Here is a 24264-nt window from a genome sequence, read left to right as displayed (position 1 = left end):
GAAAACAACTATTAGCAAGCACTTGGAAAGAGTGGGAAGAAAAAGCTCCCTTCTAACAGGAAGTAATCTCAGGCTAACCAGGCTCAGGAAGTGGCAGCCATCTGCCCTGACTGGTTGAGGAGAAGGCGACAAGAAAAAGGGAGCATTAAAGCTCACAACTGTTTGTTCAAATCTGTGACATTTTGCAGCTACATTGCTTGTGCAAGAAGTAAGTTCCTAATAGGTCATAATATTTTGACAGCTCCTGATATTATTCCGGCTATGACTAATAGCTAGAGCACTACGTGTGAAATGGGGGGTATTTGCATTCAAAACAGAACAACAGATTGTCACAAGACCAAAGGATATTGAGAAACTAAATAGAGGTTGCCTAATGGCTAGGTTAGTATGGGTTTTTGGTTTACACCCTGACCTTTTGACTTGACAGGCCTGGTGAGTGATGCTATAGAAAAGCAGAGCCATCCTTCCTTGACTGGAGAGCTACAGGATAAAAAGGGATCAAGATCATGTCAAACCAGCCAGCATACGCAAATGTCACTTATGACAGAATAAGAAGTGCTCCTGCTTTACTGCCTTTGACATTTGGTCAAAAGGTGATCCACTCTGACCTAACAAGGCTTGCACCAGTATATAATTTGCATATAGTGCATCAGGGTCTGATATGGCCTTTTTGGACCACCTTACCAAAACCAGGACTCAGCAGCTGAGTGACACACCCACACAGCCTCAAATGGGGGCCCTCTGGTTGTGCTACGACATGTCACATTTTCCATTTTCAGCCTCCCAGCCCATGTCTGCCACATTTCAACATGAGTCTACCCCTCTGGGCTCCTTGCCTCCTGCAGCCTCCAACTCTTCACCAAACTCTGATTGCTTTTTTTTTTTTTTTTTTAGTTCTCTTCATTCTTCATTAATTTAAAAATTCAGCCAAATGTCTATATATTTTTGTTCCCCCTACCTCCTTCACCATTTTTTATTACCCTTCTCCTCTCTTCTCCTTCATTCCTCCTCTCTCCTAGCAGCCTTGGTTTCCAGCTGCAGACACTCAGAGCAGACACAGCACACTAGCCCACATCAAGGCTGCACTACTGGCACTCATGTGCATGTGTGTGTGTGTGTGTGTGTGCGCGCGCGCGCGTGTGTCTGGAGCAGTTGTTACAGTGAAGCCACACTGGGTGTCATAGGCCCATTTGATATACTATAGGCTACCATCCATACTGATTTCTCACTTCCTTGTAGGAAAAAAAATAAATAAATAGAAAATAAAGCTCTGATCTAATGCCAGAGGCTGCTTTGGTTTCAAAAGAAAGGATGTGGAAGTGTACAGATGTGAGGTCTCAAATATGCCTTATTTATCTCATAACACAGACGAGGACACAGGAAGAGCCAGCAGTTTGAAGAGCGGCCGTGCACAGTCCGAGTCCGTCGATCAGCGCATGTCACAATGTCACACCTTGGATAAAAAAACTGTAAATACTTGTCATTTTCACATGTAGAAATGTAAGTCTGTAGCTGAAAGAGAACAAGAAAGAAAGCGCGGGGTTAAGCGGAACCAAACGGGGCGGAGGGGAAGGGGGCGGGGGATGGCTGCACAGCATTGAGCGTTGCGATTGGATGACAAAGTTTCATTCACTCATAGATTTATAACGGTGGGAAAACACTGAATGTTGGACACACACGTGCGTGAGTGAGTGTGAGTGCACGCCCGTGTGTGTGTGGGCGGATTCAGACGCATGTTTCACTTTAAGTTGACATGTGAGTGGCATTTTTTTTCATGCTGAACCCTTCAATCACTCTGGATCTAGTGCGGCACCTTTATCAGCGGGTTGTCAGGCCCAGAGTGCTCTGATAAAGTAAGTGCGACTCCTGAAGAATACATCATTATTCTCCACCCTAAAGCAGTCAAAACAGTGTGAGAAGCTTACAACAGTGTGTGTGTGTGTGTGTGTGTGTGTGTGTGTGTGTGTGTGTGTGTGTGTGCATTCAGGCTTCTTCTGCTTTCCACACATCCGACCTCTATCTGCATGACGACCAGATATCCTTCAACAAGCCACTCAATTGTATGTCTTCCTTTGGTGCAGCTTGTATACCAAGTATTCCTGTGTGTGTGTGTGTGTGTGTGTGTGTGTGTGTGTGTGTGTGTGTGTGTGTGTGTGTGTGTGTGTTTCTGTCACTGTGGCAAGAGCCTCACCCCTTTAACGCATTCCAGTATCCAGCACCCACGCACTCACCATGTGACCACAGTCAATGACAGGAAATAAGCTGATGTCAAATCTTGCTGCCTGCAACCCAGATCCTCTTCAGCTTCCAGTTAAACACTCAGCTTTGTATGCCTGAAACACACCCAGAGCATAGAGCTCAGTGTAAATCTATAGGAAAAGGGGTGGCATTTTTATGCAGTTCTCTTTTTTCCTATATAATGCTGCTGTTGTTTTCCCTCGCTTGAGTAATTCAAAAGACATGCTGTGGATGTGATTGAGCACATACCTCTTTTATATGCCCTTCTTAAAAGCCCATTCACTGTAGCGCATGCGGCAAAGTGTCTGTCAAAGGCAGGTGTAGCTCTGATAAAAATTTTCCTCAACAGTTATGTTTACATAGTTGACACCTGTACACACACACACATATTATCTTGTTTCCTGTTCTTTCCGGTCTAGAGCCCCTTAGAGAGATTAAAATTCAAAGATTGCTGTTTAGAATATAAGTTCTTTTTCTTTCATCTGAGACATATGTCATACTGGGAGGAAAAGAAAAATAGATACACAGACTAGATTTCATTAGTGTTCAGACGTGATTAAGTAAAACGTCTGCGTGGTGCAAAGTGTATGCTTTCTAAGCTAGAGAAATTAAAGTGCACAAGTTATTCCACTGCAGTCATTCCTCACTGCTTAATTAATTCTTCAGCAGCATTTGGTTCAACACATGCACCTCTGTGAGAAAAAAAATCAGTGTTTACATCGCACGTGCCACAAACCAAACTAGAGTGTATGTGTGTGTGGGTGGGTGGGTGGGTGCACGTGCATGCATACAGAGTTGAATGAACACAGCCACTTCTATGTTCTCTCCAGCAGTAAACTGTTGGCTGTTAAGACAGAGCATGATCCCAAACTGAAAGTCAGTACTCCCTTTGCTCAGGTCTGTGCTTGTCTGCTTTGCTTAGTGCAGAATAAGAGAAAACTATACAATGCTTACAACAATCCAGGAGAAAAAGGGTGTATATTAAGCCTATATGACCAGTGATAGTGGTTTGGTATGCAGTATCTTGCAGTGTGCTTTTCATTTCCTGATGGCACAGTTTTAGACTTTGGATTTACCATTGGAAGCAGTGGCCAAAAATATAAACTAGCTGGTGGCAGTGAATGTGTAGCTGTCTTTTCTGCCACATACTCCTTAGCAATGTTAGCATTGTTGCCTCACAGCAAGCAAGTCCTGGTTTTGAAGCCGCCATCTTTCTTTGTGGCATTTGCATGTTCTCCCCGTGGGTTCGGTCTGGGTTCTCTGGGTTCCTCCTACAGTCCAAAGACATGCAGTTAGTGGGGTTGGGTTCATTAGTGATTCTAAATTGGTGTCAGACCCAGGGTCCATGAGCAGGTTTGGACTTGTTTATATGTTGCTGGTGTGCACCGTGATTATGTGTTGTGTTTGTGTCCCTGGGTTCCCTTTGTACTGTGTGTGTGCGTGTGTGTGGTAGCCTGGTTTTCCTGGTGTGTCCCGTTGGGAGGCTGGAGGAGGAACACACACACCTGCAGATGATCAGGATCATCTGGGAGCTACATAGCAGTGTGGCTGAGCGCTCCTCGACGCTGGATTGTTACGTGACTACCTGTCAGCGTTTTCAGCAAAATCAATGAGTGTTAGTCTGTCGCTAGTTAAGCGTGTGTTAACGGCTGCCTCTGTGGATTTTCCAGCAGGAGTGTGGGAACGAGAGTGCAATGAGCACAAGTATCACAGGAGCGGAGACACGGAGCACGAGCACTGGGAAGAAGACACGACACTGGAGTTGGAAACGCAGGGGATTTATTGTTGTGTACTATTTACTTCACTGTAAATAAACCCAATGCATTCATCGCACTGCGTTTTGGGTCATATTTTCCCCACATTCCCACAGTCTGCCAGTTCAGCGTGGCAGAACAAGCCAGCCACAATGGGCCCAGCGGACTCAGGAGTCGCCACGGAGGAGGAACTGCACTCACAGCTATGGGATTACTGACGGAGCATAATCCGGGCTGCGGACCCAACCAAGAGACACGTACAGGTCGTGTTCTTTGATGAGTTTCTGTCCTCCACATCTTTTCCCCTGAACTTTATGGGTATAAAAAAAACTAACACCTATTGTAATGGATCTGAGGGCAAGCTCCTGTTTGAGTTGTTGGCGGCCCGAGGAAGGAGGATTCTGCCGCGCTCCTGGGAGCCCTTGCCGCATGGGTTTTCCAGCATTGCCGGCTGGCATTCCAGTCAATGTTTGCTGCCAAATCGCTCGACCCTCCCTTACGGGAGAGACGGCGCCCTCACCATCATTATCCCACTACACCTCCACCCACTCCTGCGGCTTCAGCCCAGTCAGCTGGTGACGGACCCACGGCCCTCATCACCGCAGTGAGTAAACCGGACTCTGTTATTTTTATTAATCCTTCCACAAGGGATTTACATGCCAAAGTACCGGAGTTGACCTTTTCCCCTAATGCGGTCCCACCTTCATGGAGGAGATGGTGCCCGTGCCTTCGTCACACCACCTATCAACCCACTATTGTGGCTTTTGAAGAATCAGCTGACTCTGGGCCAACTGCGCAAGGAGCCACAGTGGGTAAAACAGACTCTGTTGTTGGAGAAAATGTTTTAGCAGTGAAACAAGAAAGAGAGACAGCTTCATCTAAACCCAAGGACAGTGCCCAGTCTGTTAATAATAAAAAGAGTCCCACACTGGAGCCTCTTTTTACTTAAAAGCTTAAAACCTCTGTGTTGCCAGAAAATGAACATGAACTGACAGCTAATTCTGAGTCCGTGTTTGGTGACTGTTCTCCTTGTGCCCCTCTGAGCCCAGAGTAGCAGAGCCTGTAGCTCAGTCAGTAGCTCAGTCACCGGTTCAGCAACTCTCATCCTCTGCTGGATGTTCTGAGAAGCTCATTCAGACAGCTGAGGGCTGCATATCACTGCCATTACTAGAACAGACTATCTGCACTGCACAGCCCCAGCCGCAGCATCCCAAGCCGGCTGTGTGCCCTGTGCAGTGGCAGTTAGCATTGCTTCAGCCAGAGGATTCTGCACCTTCTGGTCCTGCGTCTACTCCTGCTGGACGGTCCGAGGGGCCCATTCAGCCCCACCATCATCTCACTTGCCTGCAGCTGCTACACCACCATCATCTGTTCAACCGCCTGAAGCTGCCACTCCAACATCATCACAAACACCTGTGGCATCTTCTGCTCATCCGTCTGCAGCTGCTACCCCACCATCACCTCACCTGCCTGCAGCCGCTGCACCATCGTCATCTCCACCGCCAGCAGTCACTACGCTGCCGCCAGGACCTGCTCAGCCCAAGTCGGAGGTCTGCGCACCAGAGGGACCCGCTCAGCCCAAGCCGGAGGTCACCACGTCGCCTGAGGGACCTGCTCAGCCCAAGCTGGAGGTCAGCACGTCATCAAAACCTGCCACACCGGTGCGTGAGGACCTGACGCCACCTGAACTGCTTTGTTGCCACTGCCGGATCGGCAGCTGCCCTCCAGTGTCGCTATGTCGCCACCACCGGACCCATGGCAGGCCACCGGAGCAGCTATGGCACCACCTGCCTGAACTGTTTTGCAGTCGCCGCCGGACCCGCGGCAGGCCTCCAGAGCTGCAACGCTGCCCATGGTCGGCCGCCTGAGCCACTAAGTTGCTGCTACCAGCAGAGATGGGCAGTAACGCGTTACTGTAATCCGATTACTTTTTTCAAGTAACGAGTAAAGTACAGGATTACTATTGCAAAAAAGGTAATTAGATTACTGTTACTTTCCCGTAAGCACGCTGTGTTACTAAAACCGTGATTTTTTTGTGAGAGTGTCTCATGACAATGACGTAAGCGAGTGCGACATTCGTGGCAACAGCTGTGTGCAGATCAACAATGGATAATATATCGAGTGCGGGAGAGAGTATGACCGTGCAGTTTAAAGCGTGGAAGTACTGACCTTACTTTGAGTTTGATTCCATAAAAAGTGACAAAAACATTAGCATCCGCTGTGCAGTGCGTGGGAAGAAAACTTCTTTTTACAGTGAAAAAAAACCCTAAACTTCCGAGCAAGCACCGAGTGCACTGCCATGAAATGGGAAATTCACAGAGAAACTTGCGGATTTTTCCACTGCCTGCTGCGGCACACCTGCACCAGGGCAAACCTCCGCCTGCCCCACTCCTGCAATACAGGTGAAAATAGAGCAACAGGACCGCTGAGTCTTTGATTTTATTTATTTTCTACTGTGTTTCACTTGCATTTGAAAGACTGAGTGTAAACACAAAAAACTATTTTATTATTATTATGTGCTGGAATGTGCAGAAAATAGGTTTAAATGTTAAACTAATTTCTTCCAGTCAGAGAATGTTGCATATAATTTAATTTTTGCTTGATGCATAAAGTTAAAAGATTAAAACTAATAAAACAAGTTTTAAAAAGAGACTTTTCCATTTGATTACATTTTGTATGCCACCAGACCCACAGCCGCCCACCAGAGCTGCTATGTCACCACTACCAGGTCCGTGGCAGGCCAACTGAACTGTTTTGCCACAGTTGCCGCCCACCGTGCCAGCCACCAGAGCTGTCTCACTGTTGCTGCCGGACCTGTGGCCGGCCATCCGGAAGGATCTCGCCAGTGTCACCGCCTGCCGGGTTGGCCACCAGAACTGTTTTTACACCGCCGCTGGTAGCGCAGGCAGGTATTTGAACTATTAGACTGAGACTTTCTTGTTGTTTGGTGGGAATCTTTCTGCCTCTCCCCCTATGGGAACAACTAGATAAGTGGAAGAATGGATGGTGTGATGGATAGTCACTCCTGTTGAGAAACCGAGGAGCCGGGGTTTTCTCCCTGGAGGTATCAGGCAGAAAATGTTCTCCATGACCGAAGGTAGACTGGGTCATCCACCAATCAGAAGGTCGGATGTTTGATTTCCAGTTTCTCCACTATGCATGATGAAGTATCCTTGAACAAGATACTAAACACTGAGTTGCTCTTGATGGATCCGTGTGTGTATAGGCATAGAAAAAAGCACTTGCATGAATACGTGTGTGACTGGGTTTGGCTTTTAGAAACCACGTTGTGTACTCAATAAGAGTAGAAATTAGCACCAGTCCTTTTGCATATGTGGAAATAATGGCAGCTTGTATTGTGGATACAAGCAGCAGAAATGAGCTTTCTCCAAAGAGTGAATGGCCTCTCTCTTAGAGATCGGGTGAGGAGTGGCCATACAGAAGGGGCTCAGAGTAGAGCCGCTAGTCCTCCACATCGAAAAGAGCCAGTTGAGGTGGTTCGGGGCTCTGACAAGGATGCCTCCTGGGCGCCTCCTTGATGAGGTATTCCAGGTATGTCCCACTGGGAAGAGGTCCAGGATCAGACCCAGGACACTCTGGAGTGATTATATCTCTTGACTGGCCTGGGAATGCCTTGGTGTTCTCCCGGACAAGCTGGAGAAGGTGGCCAGGGAGAGGGAAGTCTGGGCTTCTCTGCTTAGGCTGCTGCCCCCGCGACCCAGCCCCAGATAAGCAGAAGAAAATGAATGGAAGGAAATAATGGCTTGATGATGTTTTTTAAGGGTATTTCCATAGGACAACCTTGCAGTGGGGCAAGAAGTGGGAAGTAAAACAAGCTCTGGTGATTTGAGTTTCAGTGGCGATGAGGAGTTATTTTTAATCCACAAAGAGACACTTTTACAGCCACTTTCCAATATGACAAGTGGAGGCTAGATGATCCTGAAGCTAGCTTTCTCAGCACACTTATGACTGTTTCAAACATGCTTTTTTCCCGCCATAAATAACCTTAGCTTTCCTAGTAAATGTATAGGCAAACACATATGACTAATCAAAGTCAAAGTCTTAAAATTCAAAGATTTTTGGACTCTTTAAGGCTAAAATTAATAAATAAATAAATAAATATCTGGGACAGTTTAAAAGTGATAGAAACAGGATGTGATATGTTAATCTGTAAACTTTTTTTTCACCTTTGAACAGAATTTCCCAAGTCTGTGCTAACGTAACCACCTGCTGGCAGAAGCTTTAACGGACACGTATGAGGATCTCTCACTCTAAAAGAAAGCAAAAAGAGGTATTTCACAATGCAAAAAGGGGTATTTCTCACTGTGTTAAACTTTTCCTGTTATCAAATTCTGGCAAAGTAAACTCCAGAGTTATGAACATCCGCTACTTATTTGTATTTTCTTTTTTTTTTAGGAGGACTCCCTGCACTACCACTATTGTAAATCAAAAAACTAAAACTGCAGGCTCAAAATGAGCCACGCATACACTGAGCCAGTAACCAGTACACGCCTGTTCGAACATCAGCCAATGAGTTTTTGACAAGGCAGCGGGGCGGCTGAAGTCGCTTGTGGTGTGTCAGCTTTAAAAAACTTAGAATGGTTGCAATGCTACTGGAGGAAAACTCAAAAATTTGTGTTGATGCACTGCAAAAGTGCAAAAGCAAAGAGGAACTACGCTCAACCATCACCCACATATGGTATGAGGGGAATTACTTTGTTCACTACAGTCTCAAAAGTAACCACTCTCAGGCTTAACCAAAACTCATTATTATAAGGCTTACCCTGCAGGTACGAGCTCCAAGGCTGTTAATTTGCTTTGCAAGATGGTACTGCGGCTGCATCCATCTTTGCATGCACACTAGAAATCAAAAGCTGGGATGTAAAATATGTGTTTACGTGTGCGGAAAAAGAAAAAAGAGAGAAAGGGGTTTGCAAGACCCTTTAATTGAAAGTGATCTGGAAAGAATCTACCACGTTACCAGTAATTAGATCCCACCTGTGTCCAAGAAGCACAGCAGTAAAGGGCACATGGCCCTCAGTAACCTGTGCTCGCACAGCAGGCACAAACAGTATCTGTGACCACTCAGCTGATTACAGATAAGGCGAGATAACCGTTTCCATGTGACAGAATAACAGTTCTTCACAATACACTGAAAGAGCTGCAAATGCTATTGAAACACCAGCGGTGCTTTTGAAAGACCTTGTTAAAGTGCCGTACGCGGTAAGATGAAGCTTAAAGATTTCTTTAAAGACCGATGCTGTAAAACAATATAGCTGTAAGGATGATACAGGTTTGAATTACTGATAGTGATTACTGTACTTTTGCTTTTGCAGTGAGTGATTCCAGAGTAAGAAGGCAGAAAAGGATTTAGACATTCAACAGAATGCATGGTGCGATTGCATGCAGATAATTTGCATTTTCTTTTCTTTTTTTTTTATTCTGTTGTTTCTTTATGCAGGTTAATTAGGATTATCTCTCATTTTCCCAAGGGACTAAAGCCAAGATTCATATCCTGTACATTTACTCCAAATGCCACTTTAAATTGCACATTAAATAGCAGTTATAAACTCTTCTTTCTTGGCTCAAGCAATTTCGTCATAAAGAGCCAGTCCGCAGGTCTTTCCCAGGTAAAACACGCCAACCGAAAATTTCTTGAATACAGCCCAGCACAATAAAAGGAGACGGCATGGCAATAAAGGCTTTGATATGGATGATAAACTCCCACACACAGCAGACTTTTGCTCATCGTGTATAACCCCAATCCTACATTTTCTTTAACTGATTTCACCTCTAATCCGCATTGTTTAGCGTCTTTCAGTTTAACAGTAAAATTGCTGAGTTCATTTGCTTCACATCCCCTGAATGACTAAGGGCCAACACAGCTAAATTTATCTGTTCTTCTGTCTTCCGCTTACTTAACTGTAAAAAGGCGCAGACTTTAAATAATCCCTCTGATCCACCCTTTAATCACCAGCCCGTCCTTTTAAAAGACAAAAGAAACCTGTCAAATTTTATTTATCTTTTCCCGGCTTGTTTTCCGGTGTCTGCGGTTAATTTTTTGTGGAATGTGAAGAGCAGCTGTCACTTTAGCACATGAATGGAGCCAGTTTAGTGGCCCGGAGGCATCGGAGTGGATCAACGGCAGAGGAGGGACAGCTGGGCCTGATCGGACAATAGCACTCTCAGTTAATCATTAATACTCTTAAATAACAGCAGCCAGGCACCAGAGGTTCACTCAGCAGTCTCTCCAGAATATTCCGCCTGCAACAGGAGGACGCAGGAAGCCTCGGCTTGGAGGGTGACCCCAAACTGACACTTGTTAATTGGGTCCTTTGATGGGTCTGCTGGAGCTTTAAATTGCTGTCTGTTTGATGAGATTTCACCCATTGGCCATGAGCAGAATGAAAACAGAATGACTTGATGTATTATAATGTTGGAAAGTGGGATTTAGGCCTATATTGTCTTCTTCTCAAAGTGCATCTGGTTGCCACGAAACTGACACTTGTGATTTGCCCTGAAGGATAAGAAAGTCATGTTAAAAAGGTTTTTTTGGGGGGGAGGGGAGGTTTCCAGAAAAAGGCTGTTTATGCACATTTAATAGAGAGGAGTCTGATAACTGAAGGTTCTGCGTCCCGTTGTACTTTTAGAAAATCTAGGAACTGTTGGGATACTGTTGATGTTGGAACTCTGGTGGGAGAATAGGACACCAAAAGTCTGTAAGTTGTGCTAGACCCGGATTTCAAAATCAATTCTTGCCAAATCTGGACTTCTGGAGAAGCTAACATAGGAAAAATATAATGTCTCCTTCTAGTAGCAGCATTTTGGATCTATTGAACTGCAATTTAATGAGATTTTTTTTAACGATATGAAAATTACAAGTTTAAATAGGCCCGATCTAGATCCTATAACTTAGTCTATGTACCGTATTTTTCAGACCGTAAGGCACACATATAAGGCGCACTGTCGATAAACGGGTCTGTTTTCATACATAAGGTGGACCAGATAATAAGGCGCATTAAGTGAAACAAAACAGTCAGATAAGTCAAATTTTACTCAACTCATTCTTCTTGCTTCCTCCACTTCCGTACCATTGATTTATTAATGTTGAATTCTCTCGCAGCTGGTCTATTCCCATGTTGTTGCAGTATATTAATGACTAACCTCGTATTGTGGATGGATTATCTCAGTTGTTCTCCTGGCTGACGTTTGGTCTGTTTACAGCATCCTGCCATACGATTGCATTTGTCCTTAACCATCGGGAACCCTAACGAAAAAAGTTAGCATTCATCCTCCAGCTTCACTTATGTTATGCTAACATAGCTGTGTCGCTAGCGATCACGTAGCACATAATTATATATACAAGCTAGTCCAACTTCAGTAACCCAAGAAACGTCACTGCTGTTTAGTTTTCTGTCTTCATTTATGTTGGAAGTGGTAGCAAAGCTGTACATCATAATTTTAAGTTTTCATGGATGCCAGGATGTTAAACTTAATTTAGACAGTTTTTAACTCTCAATGATGCTGCAGTGTTCATTTGACTTTAGGACACAGCTATAGTTTGGACCCAGATTACTCAGCGAGGCTCCTGACTATGGTAGCCGTAATGCTCCAAGAATCAAGCGGTACGGCTTCGTAGCTTACCAAAGTCATACTAAAACAGTTTTTGACAGATTTTTGAGCGCCATGTACCACATAAAATCAGTTCAAGGTCAGTAAGCACAACCAGAATTCATACAAAAGGCGCACCGGATCATAAGGTGCACTGTCGATTTTTGAGAAAATTAAAGGATTTGAAGTGCGCCTTATAGTGCGGAAAATATGGTAAGTGGCTGACATCGTTGCTTGCATTGATGCTTGTATGTGGTGCATTAATTCTTAATGCTCAGGTTCTTTTTACATATAACGACTGAACCAAGGCAACTGAAGAAGAAACAGTGCATCATGGGAAGCCCCCAGCAGTCTAAGCCTACTGCAACATAACTGAGTGAGTATTCAGGGTCTCCTGATCCAGCCCTAACTACAACTGTATAAGCATTATCAAAAAGGAAAGTTTTAAGCCTAATGTTAAAAGAGAGGGTGTCTGAATCCTAACCGGGAGCTGGGGCCTGAAAGCTGAAGGCGCTACCTCCAATTCTATTTTTAAGTATCTTAGGAACTGCAAGTACTCTTGCTCAGCTGAAGGTTTTTCAGGGAGTTTTTAGGACAGCCTGATAATAATGAATTATAGCAGTCCACCCTAGAAGTAATAAATGCATGTACTAGTTTTTCAGCGTCACCCCTGAAACAGGATGTTTTTAACTTGAGAGATATTGCGCAAAGAAAGCAGTCCTACATATTTCGGGATTAATAAAGTATTCTGATTCTGATTCTGATTGATGATTGTATAATATGTGCATTCAAGAACATATCCTGGTCAAAAATGACTGGTCAAAGATTCCTCACAGAGTTACTGGAGACAGAGGTAATGCCATCCAGAGTAAGAATCCGGTTCGATACAATATTGCTACAATTTTTAATATCAAGCATAATAACTTCAGTTTTATCTGAATTTAGAAGCAGAAAGTTAGAGGTCATCCAGGTGTTTACGTCTTTAAGACATTCTGCAGTTCAACTAATTGGTGTGCGTTATCTGGTTTCGTGGTTAGATAAAACTGGGTGTCTGAATAGTAATGAAAGTGTATGCTATGACTTCTAATAATAATAGCTGCAGGCTGTGTTGACATAATGTCTAGTTGCATTTCTAGGGAGGTGGATGTCAGACTATGCCCATAGGTTGCATCATGGCGTAGGGTTCAGAGGGGTTTGTTCAGTTACAGCATAAATGACGGCATAGATTTCATAATGAAGCATAAATCCCCAGTAACTAACTCTCAGAAACTTTTTAAATTTTACATTATGTCCCCAGCTGAAGCTAGTTGCAGAATGTGGAAAAGTGCATCACAGAAAACTGGTACTGACATTGAATCCTGTACAATTAAGTGCCATTTAGTGCTCATAACATATATACACATATATTACACATAATCATAATACACATGTTTTGAAACGTTTATCAGTCAGGCACACAACCTTCACGTTAATATACTACTATAATTGCAAGTACGAGATCAATAGATAGATAGTGCAAAATAGTACAAATTTGCAGGTTTATAACATGTGTGTATATTTAATAACAGATTAGTTTTGTTTAATTTTGTTCTAAGTGATGAAAATATAATATGGCCTGATATAAACTTCCTTTTGCTGGGCAGACAAGGAAGAAAGTCTGGGACGCTTTCATTTTGGAGCCACATTCATCAGCCAACTTGCTAGTGCCAGTTTGAATCTCTTTTTGGCTTCAGTGCTGCCTTAATTCTTCATGGCACAAATTCAACAAGGTGCTGAAAACATTCCTTGGAGATTTTGTTCTATATTGGTATGATAGCATCGTACAGCTGCTCCAGATTTATCATCTACATGTCCATAATGTGAATCTGCTCTTCCACCACATCCCAAAGGTGCTCTATTGGACTGAGATCTGATGATTGTGGAAGCAGTTTGAGTGCAGTGAACTACAGCCGAGCTTTCATGTTGTTTACATTAAATTCTGACCCTACCATCTGAATGCTGCAGCAGATATCGAGACTCATCAGACCAAGTAATGTCTTGATGCATGCTCAATCATCCAGGTAAATAAATCGCTAAAGTTTGATTCTGTTCATCTGGATGTAGCGTTTTCAGTGGGAGAAACATTTCGTCACTCATCCAAGTGACTTCTTCAGTCTCAGCTGACTGCAGGTTTTCCCAATCTTATAAACAGTATATTTGCATAATGACTGAAACTAGTTTATAAGATTAGGGAAACGTGCAGTCAGCTGAGACTGAAGAAGTCACTTGGATGAGTGACGAAACGTTTCTCCCACTGAAAACACTACATCCAGATGAACAGAATAAAACCTTGAGGACAGACCAAGTAATGTTTTTCCAATCCACAATTATCAAATTTTGGGGTAGCCCATGGGAATTGTAGCCTTAGTTTCTTGTTTTGAGCTGGCAGGAGCGTGGTCTTCTGCTGCTGTAGCCCATCTTCTTCAAGGATCAGCACCTACAGAGATGTTCTTCTGCATACTTTGATTGTAATGAGTTACTGTTGCCCTATCAGCTTGAAACAGTATGGCCATTCTTTACTGACCTCTGGCATTAACAAAGCATTTTCACTCAAAGAACTACTGCTCTCTGGTATGTTCAAGATCACTTAAATCAGCTTTCTTCCTTATTGTGATCCTCACTTTGATCTTCAGCAGGTCGACTTGACCATGACTACATGCCTAAACACTTTGGGTTGCTGGCATATGTTTGGCTGTTTAGATTTTTACATTATTGAGCAGTTGGGGAGTTGTGCCTAACGAAGTGTATTTTTCAAGACTGGACTTTCGGGTGAGAGTTATTCAATGCTGAAATGTTTGCTGGGGTTGATGAGGTCAACTGTTACATAGAAATTCAGTATTTCGATGGATATTGTATAGAAAACCTAGACGGTAAGCAGAGCAGGTGCATGCCAGTCCCTTAGAACATTATTTTTGTTTGCTAGAGAAACTACTGTTGTCTAAAAAGATAGAAGCTTACAAAGATTGAGACATTAAAAAAATTTGTAGACTAAAACTAACAATCAGCCTTTTGTTTCCATTGAACTCTTTCTTTCTTTCCTTTTACCATAACATATAAAAGCCACCAAAACAACCTGAAATGTTATTGGAAGATAGATTAGCGTCCAAAGGGGAGCAGATGTTAGCTCGAGGCCTCATTTGAATGTCACACTGACCCTCTGTTTATGTTTGTGCGGATATGTGTGCGCGTTTGTGACCACATGAATTTGTATGTGATTCTGTCTGCACGTGGCTCTGCGTCCAGGCCCAGGCCCTCCCCAACGGCAGAGGTAGCAGGTGTTCCTGTGTCCCCTAAAAGAGCAGGTTTTTATGTCGTCTCCTCAAGTTAGTGGCTTGGTTGCCATGGGGATGCCCCAACAGAAAGAGGCTTGTGTCTGGGGGCCGGTGGCGGGGAGAAGAGGAGGACAGGGGAAGAAGAGAGAAGGAGCTTTAGTTCTACCAAACACTCTGGACTTAACGCTGGCTGGACGAGAGAAAGGAAATCAAGTCAGAGACGCAGAACAGAGTCGGATTGTCTGCTCGCATCACGCCGGCCTCTGTCTTCACGCTCAAAATGTCACTTAAATATCAAGCTGCTGACGGCTGGTTCAAAACTGCAGACTAAGTGATGCTTGTAAATCCCAACAATGGGACTGAGGGCTTAGAAAGGCATCTGATATCACACATCATATCAGCTTTCTCCCCAGGTGTGACAGCTGTTTGCCTAAAGGCTTAATTTTACTGTACCCTCTGCCTTGTGATATGGACATCCCCCTCTGTTATAGTGGGACATGGTAGACCAGCCCACAATCAATCTCTCCCTGTGTGTGTGTGTGTGTGTGTGTGTGTGTGTGTGTGTGTGTGTGTGTGTGTGTGTGTGTGTGTGTGTGTGTGTGTGTGTGTGTAAGGAGATCTGGGAGAGACTGGGAGTCACCTGTCCCTTGTTGGCCCCTCTCTCTTCCCCCACGGGAGGGCCGTAATTCTCTCTTGGCCAGGCTGATCAGCAGCTGCCGTGCGGATACACACACACATACACACACACATGCACACACACAAACATACTGCATTCTCTTTTACGTTTTAGAGTCAGAGTGAAAGATAGAAATGGCCTTGTTGGGGCGCTTAAAGCAGCAGTATGGTATGACTACTTCAAATCGACTTCAAATTGCAGTGTGAACTGGTTTCAATTAGGGCCGTGTTCTGGGTTTCTTTTAAGCTGTGACAGTTAATAAATGATTTGTCTTCTCTTTTGACGTTTTCTCTTTTTTTCTCTTAATCCAAATGTAACTAATACAGATTTTAAATACATATATATTTGTTAATCTATCTTTTTTTATAAAAGTAATCTAAAAGCAACTGCTTGCAGTGATTAACCTACAGGGGGACCCACTGGAGTGTTTTGCTGACTTAAGCCTTTAAGCTATTTTTAATGTCCTGTACATTTCCTTTTTTATTCTTTTTCATTTTAGTTGAACCCTTTAATGAGTTTAAGAGGGGAAAAAGGCGTATACCTTTATAGATAATTTAGCAGGAGTTATTAGAAAGTTTAACAGAACCTGCCTGATACTTGATTCCTTATTTGGTTTCACCTTTTCCTGATTCAGCAGTCCTGCCCCAAACCCCTCACATTGTGTTATCACAGACAGACAAAGCTGCCAGCTGTTCATACCTGAGGAAATGTCCCGACAACCTTTCGTAACCATGTCAATAAATAGCGTCGCACAATGGTACGGTAATAAGGAATTTTACTTGCTAAATCCCCAAACTTTTTTTTGTTGTTTTTGTTTTCAAGAACATGAAAGGAGTGGCTCTGTCAAGAAACATTCCTCCACGATACGAATGCCAAATGTAAATTCTCAGGAAAATTGAGATGAAAAGCAAGCTGGGGTGTTTGGCTTTGCTTCAGCATAAGCTCAGTTTCTTAATAGTTACACATTCTCAGAGATGAAACTGGTGGTTTCAGGCTTTTTGTCTTTAAAAAATCCTTTACAGCAAATGCATGCTGCCTTTTGTCTGGTTTTCTTGTGAGTGTTAGCAACATCCCCCAAAACTTCCTAGTTAACTTCCCTAAATTATCTAATATTTCATAAAATAGGGAAGTTCAAAAAAATCTGCAACCCTATGATGGGAAACAAACCGAATGTAGACTCATCACAGACAATAGCAACAGCGAAATATTGTTAAATGCCTAATATTTTCATACAGAATAAGACCCTTATAGGTATTTTTTTCTTTTGTTACAGAATATCATTTTACTACATAACGACAAATATTTGAGTGCAATTTAGTGTCGCAACTACTAAACTTTAAATTAAAGTGGAATTTTGAATGCAGAACATTTACTTATAATGAAAAATAATCCTATTTGAGTTTTCTAGTTTTTTCTGAAGGAAACTGTGGTTATTCTGATTAACACAGCATGAACGCCTTTATTTAAAAAAAAAAAACTATTAAAAATGAGAAATTGGAAAAAAAATTAAAAATGAGTATCATCCACATTGTTTTCTGTAAATTAAGATTAGCAAGCGTGTGTTATAATCCTGTACACTGCCACTGGTTTTATTTTGAAAAAGGGGTTAAATTTAATTTTTTCATAATAAAGTCTTAATAATAAATTCAGAAAATTAGAGTTTTTAAAGATGTCTCTATATAAGAGCAGCTAAACTGAGTGCGCATAAATGAAATCCTTGGCCGATTTTTTTTTCCAATTTCTTATTTTTATGAAAAAGTACGTGTATTCATACATGCATTAAACATCAAATCAGATCAAATTCCAATCGTGCTATTCCCAAAGCAGGATGTTCTTAATTGGACCATCCTGTCATTGACAGTTCCTGCATGAGAAAAAAACAAAACAAGCTTGGGAACTTTATGAATTAGCTATTGAGTAATTTGTAGAAGTCGTGGAGTTACACGGTTACAGTTTCAGAAAGTGTGTTTGTGTGTGCGAACGTTTGAGGTTTGTGTCACTCTCTCATCTCTATACTGCACTCAACATATCTAGTTGGTTTGTTTTCCAGCCAGATCAGAAGTATGTTTGCTAATGTATTCAATCTGGGCGATGGTTCTCAGAGCTGATTTCACACGAACAATGATGATGAAAAAATGTAAACGTCCCCATTTACAGTAATTGGTCTGGGACACTCTGTCTGCACTGTGCGTTTTTTGTGATGCAAATGATTTAAATGTGGGGTTGCATACAAGGCTGGGCGGAGGGAGATTGACATAGATACTTCCATGTCATTATCCCCCCAAAAGTTTTACCTTTTCACAGGGAATCGGGGAACTCTGCAAACAGCATAGAGGACAAGTTTGCGTGAAAATCATAGCACCGGGATAATGACCTTCTTGTGATCATCTATGACTCTCTGAAAACATGGCTTCCAATGAAAGCATGATCATGGGGGGGCTTACTTACACGCCTGTAATTGGCTATTCATTGGGACAATCTGACATCAAGTGCTGTCACATCTAAACTTTGTCCAGAAGTAGAAGGAAAAAAGCAAAACAATACATTTTTGACTCTTTCATACAAAAAAGTGAAATTTGATCATTTACATGAAATTGTTGGAATTTGAAACTAATTTAAATATTTAAGCACGAGAGTTAAAAAAGAGGAAATTTACCAAAATAATTATCAAATTTATAGCATTTAAAGCTTGAAACTACTTCTTGTTTTCTAAAAATTGTTTTTAGTGGTTTCTTTAAATTTTCTTAATATTCTTGATTTATGTATTCACTGTAAATAAGTTATGAAGATGAAAATAAACTTAGTTCTACTAATATTTAATTATAAAAGATAAATATATACATTTATCTGTACAGATGTATTTTTATTTATTTTTCTAAGAAAATATTCAGATGTCAGAAAAAAAATGGGGACAAACATGAATCTCAAATAAAGCAGTAACTAATGATAAATTCTACAATTTGCTGATTGACTTACAAATCTTTCTGAAGATGCTGGTACAATTTTAAGATCAGAAAAAACTTAATAATAATACTTTTAATGCATAAAAACGGATTTGTAGATTTTTCTTAACGTCTCATCTTCGGTGAAATAAATCAGGAGGTTCATCCTGATGTGAAGATGAAGCTGATACTCTGTAGAAATGTCCAACTTCTAAAATAAATAAATAAACAAACAGGTTCATTAGTTATGCCTTGCAAACGACCACCGGAGCAGAGGGGGGTTCCCCCTGCCACAGATCAAGCCACCGGGCCTTGAACCTGACCCCTCCGGCTCATCTAGGGCGAGCTTGTCACATTGCATTCCCGCTGGTGCATTGTTGCCACAGGAGCTCCTCAATGGTTTTGAGGGAGATAGTGTGGCCGTCCATCTAACAAACCTCCTCTCTCCCCTCCCCGATCTCTGCGTGCTCCCGGTTTTGACACAGGAGACAAAACCCGCGGAGAGGACTATGAATGGTAAAGCACCGAGGAGGCCGAGGGAGAGCAAAAGGAGGCGGTGTGCCTTTGTAGTCGGGGAGGAATGCGGAAATGTCCCCGCTCCGTGTCAAACCTCTCTGAAGGGGGTCAGGCCACATTCAGCCGGCGTGGGAAAGCCAGGCAGAGACGGAGCTCACACAAGGCGAGTGAGGCTGCAGTCGCATAGGCCTATCCGCGGATATATGGAAGAAAAAAAAAACAGAAGAAAGAAAGAAAGAAAGGAGAAAATCCAAAGAAGAGCGTGGTTCTGGAGGGCTATATCACGCGTTTGCCTTTGTCCTATGACCCCCCTTCCCAATCATACACCCCCTCCCCTCCACACACAAAGTTGAAGTGAGAGTGTGTGCGCGCAAGTTTGCGTACGGCCCACCACCGCCGCCGCCACCTCCTCCTCCGCCTGTGCTCGTTTTTGGTGTCTGCCTGGGCTGGTGTAGTCTGAGGGGATGGGGGGTTAGAGCCTGCACTGTCAACTACCTGTGTGGCCCCGGCATGGAGGAAAGTGGACAGGGATGCATTTGACGGAGCAGTTTTTATCCGACACACGAAAGCGTCCTCAGCGTTATACCGGGCATGCCGACGTTGCGACGTTGTATTGACAACATAAAACAAGGTAAACGCTGAAAGTGGGCATATTTATGCAGATATTTGTGCAAAACAAAGTGTCTTTATGAGCCTGGCAATGCTTGCTTTGCAACCCAATGAGGTTTTAAACGGTGACATGACCAATTCCCCGATTTATTAGAATGTAAGCCATTATTTGGCACACTTTGCGTCCACGCACAAAATAAATTGGAAAAAAATTCGGGAAAGCCACCCAGGCTAATGAAAACACACTTGAAACTCGGATGCGGTGTCGTTTCACACATTTCGAGCCGTTTCGGGCTCGGAAAGCGACTTTTAAGGGGTTTTAAATGGATTGTTGCTGTAGGAAGTTCAGACAATGCAGCCACGTGCTCGCAAGTTTGGGTGTTCTCAAAGAGAAACTTTGACAAACCAGCACAGGGAGGACTGCTAGTTTGATTTTGTTGCTGGCGTAAAACGAAGAAGCGGGTGAAATTTATGGTCATTTTTGCGTGTTGTGATAACAAATAATTTAAAAAAAAATCATTTAAGACAGCTCGTGCGAAGATTACATGAGCAACACCGCATGCGGGGTGAATTATTGATTGCACGAGACAAATTATTGGATGCAAAGCAAGCCTTGAAAGGGGTTAACTGGGATTAATTTGAATTATTTTTCACATTAGTTTTATGTTAGAGGTAGGAGGACATGAGCTGCAGTGCGTAATAGGAGGAGGAGTGGAACTTGGGACGCAGCGGTTCTTTTTTTTTTTTTTTTTCATTTTGATAGTCGGAATAAAACATCATGACAGTCCTTTTATTGCCTACCTGGAGCACTCTTTGACCAAATCTGACAAAGATGGTGTCTTCCCCCATCTGTGTCTCCCTGTCATCTAGGCATTGCATGTGCCAACTTTTTTCTCTGAAAATGCCTTTGTAAGAGAGTCTGGCTCGTCATCCTCGCCCGGGATTCCCCGCAATATTTTCAACAAGAGAAGAAGAAGGGGGGAAAAATTCTGCAAAAATGGACAAAGAAAGTATTGGTACTCAGTATGAGCCTGTGGCCGAGATTGGAGAAGGCGCCTACGGGAAAGTGTACAAGGCGAGAGATTTGAAGAACGGGGGACGCTTTGTTGCCCTAAAAAGAGTTCGTGTCCAGACGGAGGAAGAAGGCATGCCGCTCTCCACCATCCGCGAGGTGGCGGTGCTGAGGCAGCTTGAAGCCTTTGAGCACCCCAATGTTGTCAGGTAAGTGAGGGGTGGGGTGGGCGGAGGTGGGGAACCAACCTGCTTTATGTTTAAGAGACAGGATGGAGGGGAGGGGAGGGGGGGATGGTGGTGGTGGTGAAAGAAATGTGCATATGAGACCAAGTATACGTTACTTCCTTTTTGATGGTCTCTTGTGGCAACTGTGATGGCTCATATGACCTTTGGTGGCAAGGCCTGCTTGCAGACTTGTCTGAAGCTGGTGGCCCTTTTAGTTTCCTGCAAGCAACACAGGCTCCACAACAACACACTGGAGGCTGTCACTATCAGCAGGTTTTAGGCGCACACCTGTGCATTCTCAATTTCCTGTTTAGTTCAAAAGCCCGCCCCGGTTTATCTTGATTGGTTGGCACCAGTCACATTTGTCACCTCATGCATATTTCATGTGTGCAAATCTTCATCTATAGATAAGATGCAGCAGCATCCTTCGGAAGTGGTGGTTTTCCACTACCCTAGCCTCTATTATCACTGACTTGCAGAATGAAGCGAGACCTGCATGCTTATGTGTTTAGGGGTGCTTGGTCAAGATCCCTTTGATATTAGGAATGGTGAAGACATGTGAGGTTCCATCGGACATACAATGTAGCCGTTCAACATTCGGACTTCACCTTTCTACTAAACACTCATTAACGTTTAGTCTTCCCCATCCCTCCTTTCACATTTTGGAATATTTATAAAAATACTGATATCTTCAAAAAGACAAAACAAAACTGAAATTACCTGCTTAGAAATCCAGACTCTTAAGAACACTCAAAATTGTTCTCATCCCAAGATTACTTGATACAAGACGTTGCATTCAGTGAAACCCTCAAGTTTCCACGTGACAGTAGTTGCCTACTGGATGAGGATTGTTGTAACATTTCTCAGTCATGTTAATTGTTTTGCTTAACCAGCAGTTACCTTTTTTTTTTTTTCTTTAATTGTTACAACAGAAGCTAAACAGAAACGCTTAATTTTCCCATTTAAGATGACTCTGTTAGGTATGTGAAACCCTGGCAATCTGAATCCACGTGTTTGAAACTGGCAAGCCTGCGCAGCCATGCCGTTGACTGCTTATGCATTCATGACGAAAGGGGAGTAGTCAACAACACCATAATCACATGTTAACACGTGTGCATGTAACGATTTTCTTTGGACAAAGTCTTTAAAATGGTCTGTGCTATGTGGTATGTACTCAGTTTTTGTTTTGTTTTTTTGTTTTGTTTTTTTAAAATGGGTATACATGATTTTCCAACCAGCTGCCGCTGGCTGGATACATTTGATCTAGAGAGCCTACAGAAATGTGACAAACAAAATAAAAGCATGAAATAAATAAAAAGTTTAATAGCAAATCTTTTGAATTTTACAATTAACATTCAAATAAACATCCCGCTATGTTCTGGCATGCATGGAAATGCTGATTATGATTCTGCATCAAGATGGCATAAAAAGATCTAAGCAACTTTGAAAGATTTCATTGTGGGGCTTCTGATTGCAAGCACAACAGAAAGACTCCTCAGCTGTCAAGCCTGCATTTAAATCTAGAAGAATAGCAGTTAATAGGGTTGGAAATTGTGGTCTACATTGCACATTTAATGAATTATGCATGCAATGTGATATGCCAGGAAAAAACGATGAGCCACTCTTCCTTAGGTGACTAAGCACAAACGGTCTATTACTGATTACTTAAACAGCAGAGTATAAATCCTTCGTTAAAACGATGTATCCATAGCCACTGGTTTGTATTTGATAAGTGAGACATGGCTTCTTGGAGTGAAATTTGACCACAAATCAACCTTAAAGATCACCTTTGTCTCGGTGTGATTTCTGTGGCATGGCAGTGATCCCTTCCAGGATGACCCTTGTCTGCAGGGTTCCAGGGATCACCAAAGGTTTGGGTTTTTCGCCCAACTGAACATCTTTTGGAGATTTTTGCCTGGTCTTCATAATCATCATCATCATCATCACAACACCAGATCTTTCAGAAGAATGGTGTCCATCCCCCCAGTACAGTTTCTAAGACTCGTAGGATCAATGTGAACACACATTAGAGCTGTTCCCATGTTGATTTAGTGAGATCATGTGCTGGCGTTTCCATAACTGTCATCTCTTTGCAGTTAAACTCATGTGCCCATCAGTACTGTTCTATCCTATCCAAATGGCCTCCAGTATGACACTTGGCACTATCAATGTCAGTTGGCAATACTGCATGATATTTAAAAACAAAACAAGCTATTTTTTTCTAGTTTTCCTTCTGACTGTTTTGCACACAGATGCCATTTTCTTTTGGTTTTTGTAATGACTTTTCACTGAGAGAGCAGGACTCTGATACTGCGTCACATGCTGGCACAAGCCAAGGTCTGACCTTGTGCTTGTTTTAGTCTGAATATCGAGTGCTTTGGGATTGAAGGGGAAGTTCTAAATGGATGTTTTAGAGGCATGGCTTGTGCCCTTGTGACTCTAACAATAATTCCCCAACGTATCAATGAATAATGGAGGATAATGGTTGTGGCTTTCTCTTAATGGGTCCACAGTGGGGGTTTGTCCTTACTGGAAGACGGACATGTAAGCAAGCATTAAAACGATCTTTGGTCAGTTATATTTATGGATGGATACACTTTGCTTCACTAGACACTTTCCATATTATGCAGCAGCATTTGTTTGTTAAAGCATGTAAACCAGCAGCTCTTTAAAGCGTCGGAGAATCTCCTCTACCCTTGAGTTTAGCCAACTAGCATAGCCAAGCAGCACAGGCCAGGAAAAGTGCATTGTGGGCCTTCTGTGTGACTCCAGGCAACCCCTGGATGTTTGTAATGAGGCCCATTATTCATTCCATATGTTCAGTGTCTGCTAAAAGCCTCCATTGTAGGCCAACAATCGAGCTGTGAGGGGCGTTTAACCCCAGTGCTTCAGAAGGAGGGCGCCTTCTATTCTCTGACATCATGCACAGTACTAATACCTTGAATGAATCGCCTCTCACTCACTCCTCTGACTCCAGCATGACCAAACCCATTGATTACCAGGTTGTTGGCAAGGACAAATGATGCCTCTCTGGATAGGAGTAAACAAGCTTCCAGGGAGATTTAGTTATTTCTTTTCTGTGCTTTTATTACTGTAGGTAAGTTAAATGAGTGCCAGCATTAAAGTGTAAGATGTTGTCACACTGGATTAATACGATACCTCATGAATATAACGAGTACAGCAACGATCATGAATGAAGCCAGTGAGGTTTTATTATTTCATCTTTGTTCTCCAGTTTTTTGGCAGCTTAAGTCAAAACTTTTTCCTAATTTAGTCGTCCACAGGACTAAATTAGTTTTTGAGGAAAATGTTTACTTTTTAGTTTCCGTCTTCATAACTAATGTAAACTTCCAAACTTTGAGTTTAAT

General features: G+C 42.8%; 1 protein-coding gene across 2 annotated transcripts in view; it reads left to right on the top strand.

Moving 5' to 3' along the window:
• Positions 1 to 18800: 18800 nt before the first annotated feature.
• cdk6 (cyclin dependent kinase 6) overlaps positions 18801 to 24264 on the top strand; it is a 40275-nt gene continuing 34811 nt past the window's right edge. Inside the window, exons 1-2 of one of the 2 annotated variants that reach the window (XM_065471026.1) lie at positions 18801 to 19679; positions 20528 to 20878. In XM_065471026.1, coding sequence (XP_065327098.1) covers positions 20655 to 20878 — 224 coding nt within the window. In that variant the 5' untranslated portion in view covers positions 18801 to 19679; positions 20528 to 20654. Of the gene's footprint in view, positions 19680 to 19755; positions 20879 to 24264 lie in introns of those variants that run through there. The other variant, XM_065471027.1, reaches the window with a different exon arrangement.

The sequence above is a fragment of the Pelmatolapia mariae genome, linkage group LG22 (assembly GCF_036321145.2).
Source record: "Pelmatolapia mariae isolate MD_Pm_ZW linkage group LG22, Pm_UMD_F_2, whole genome shotgun sequence".
NCBI classification, from domain to species: Eukaryota; Metazoa; Chordata; class Actinopteri; order Cichliformes; family Cichlidae; genus Pelmatolapia; species Pelmatolapia mariae.
This window is presented reverse-complemented; position numbering and strand designations above follow the sequence as displayed.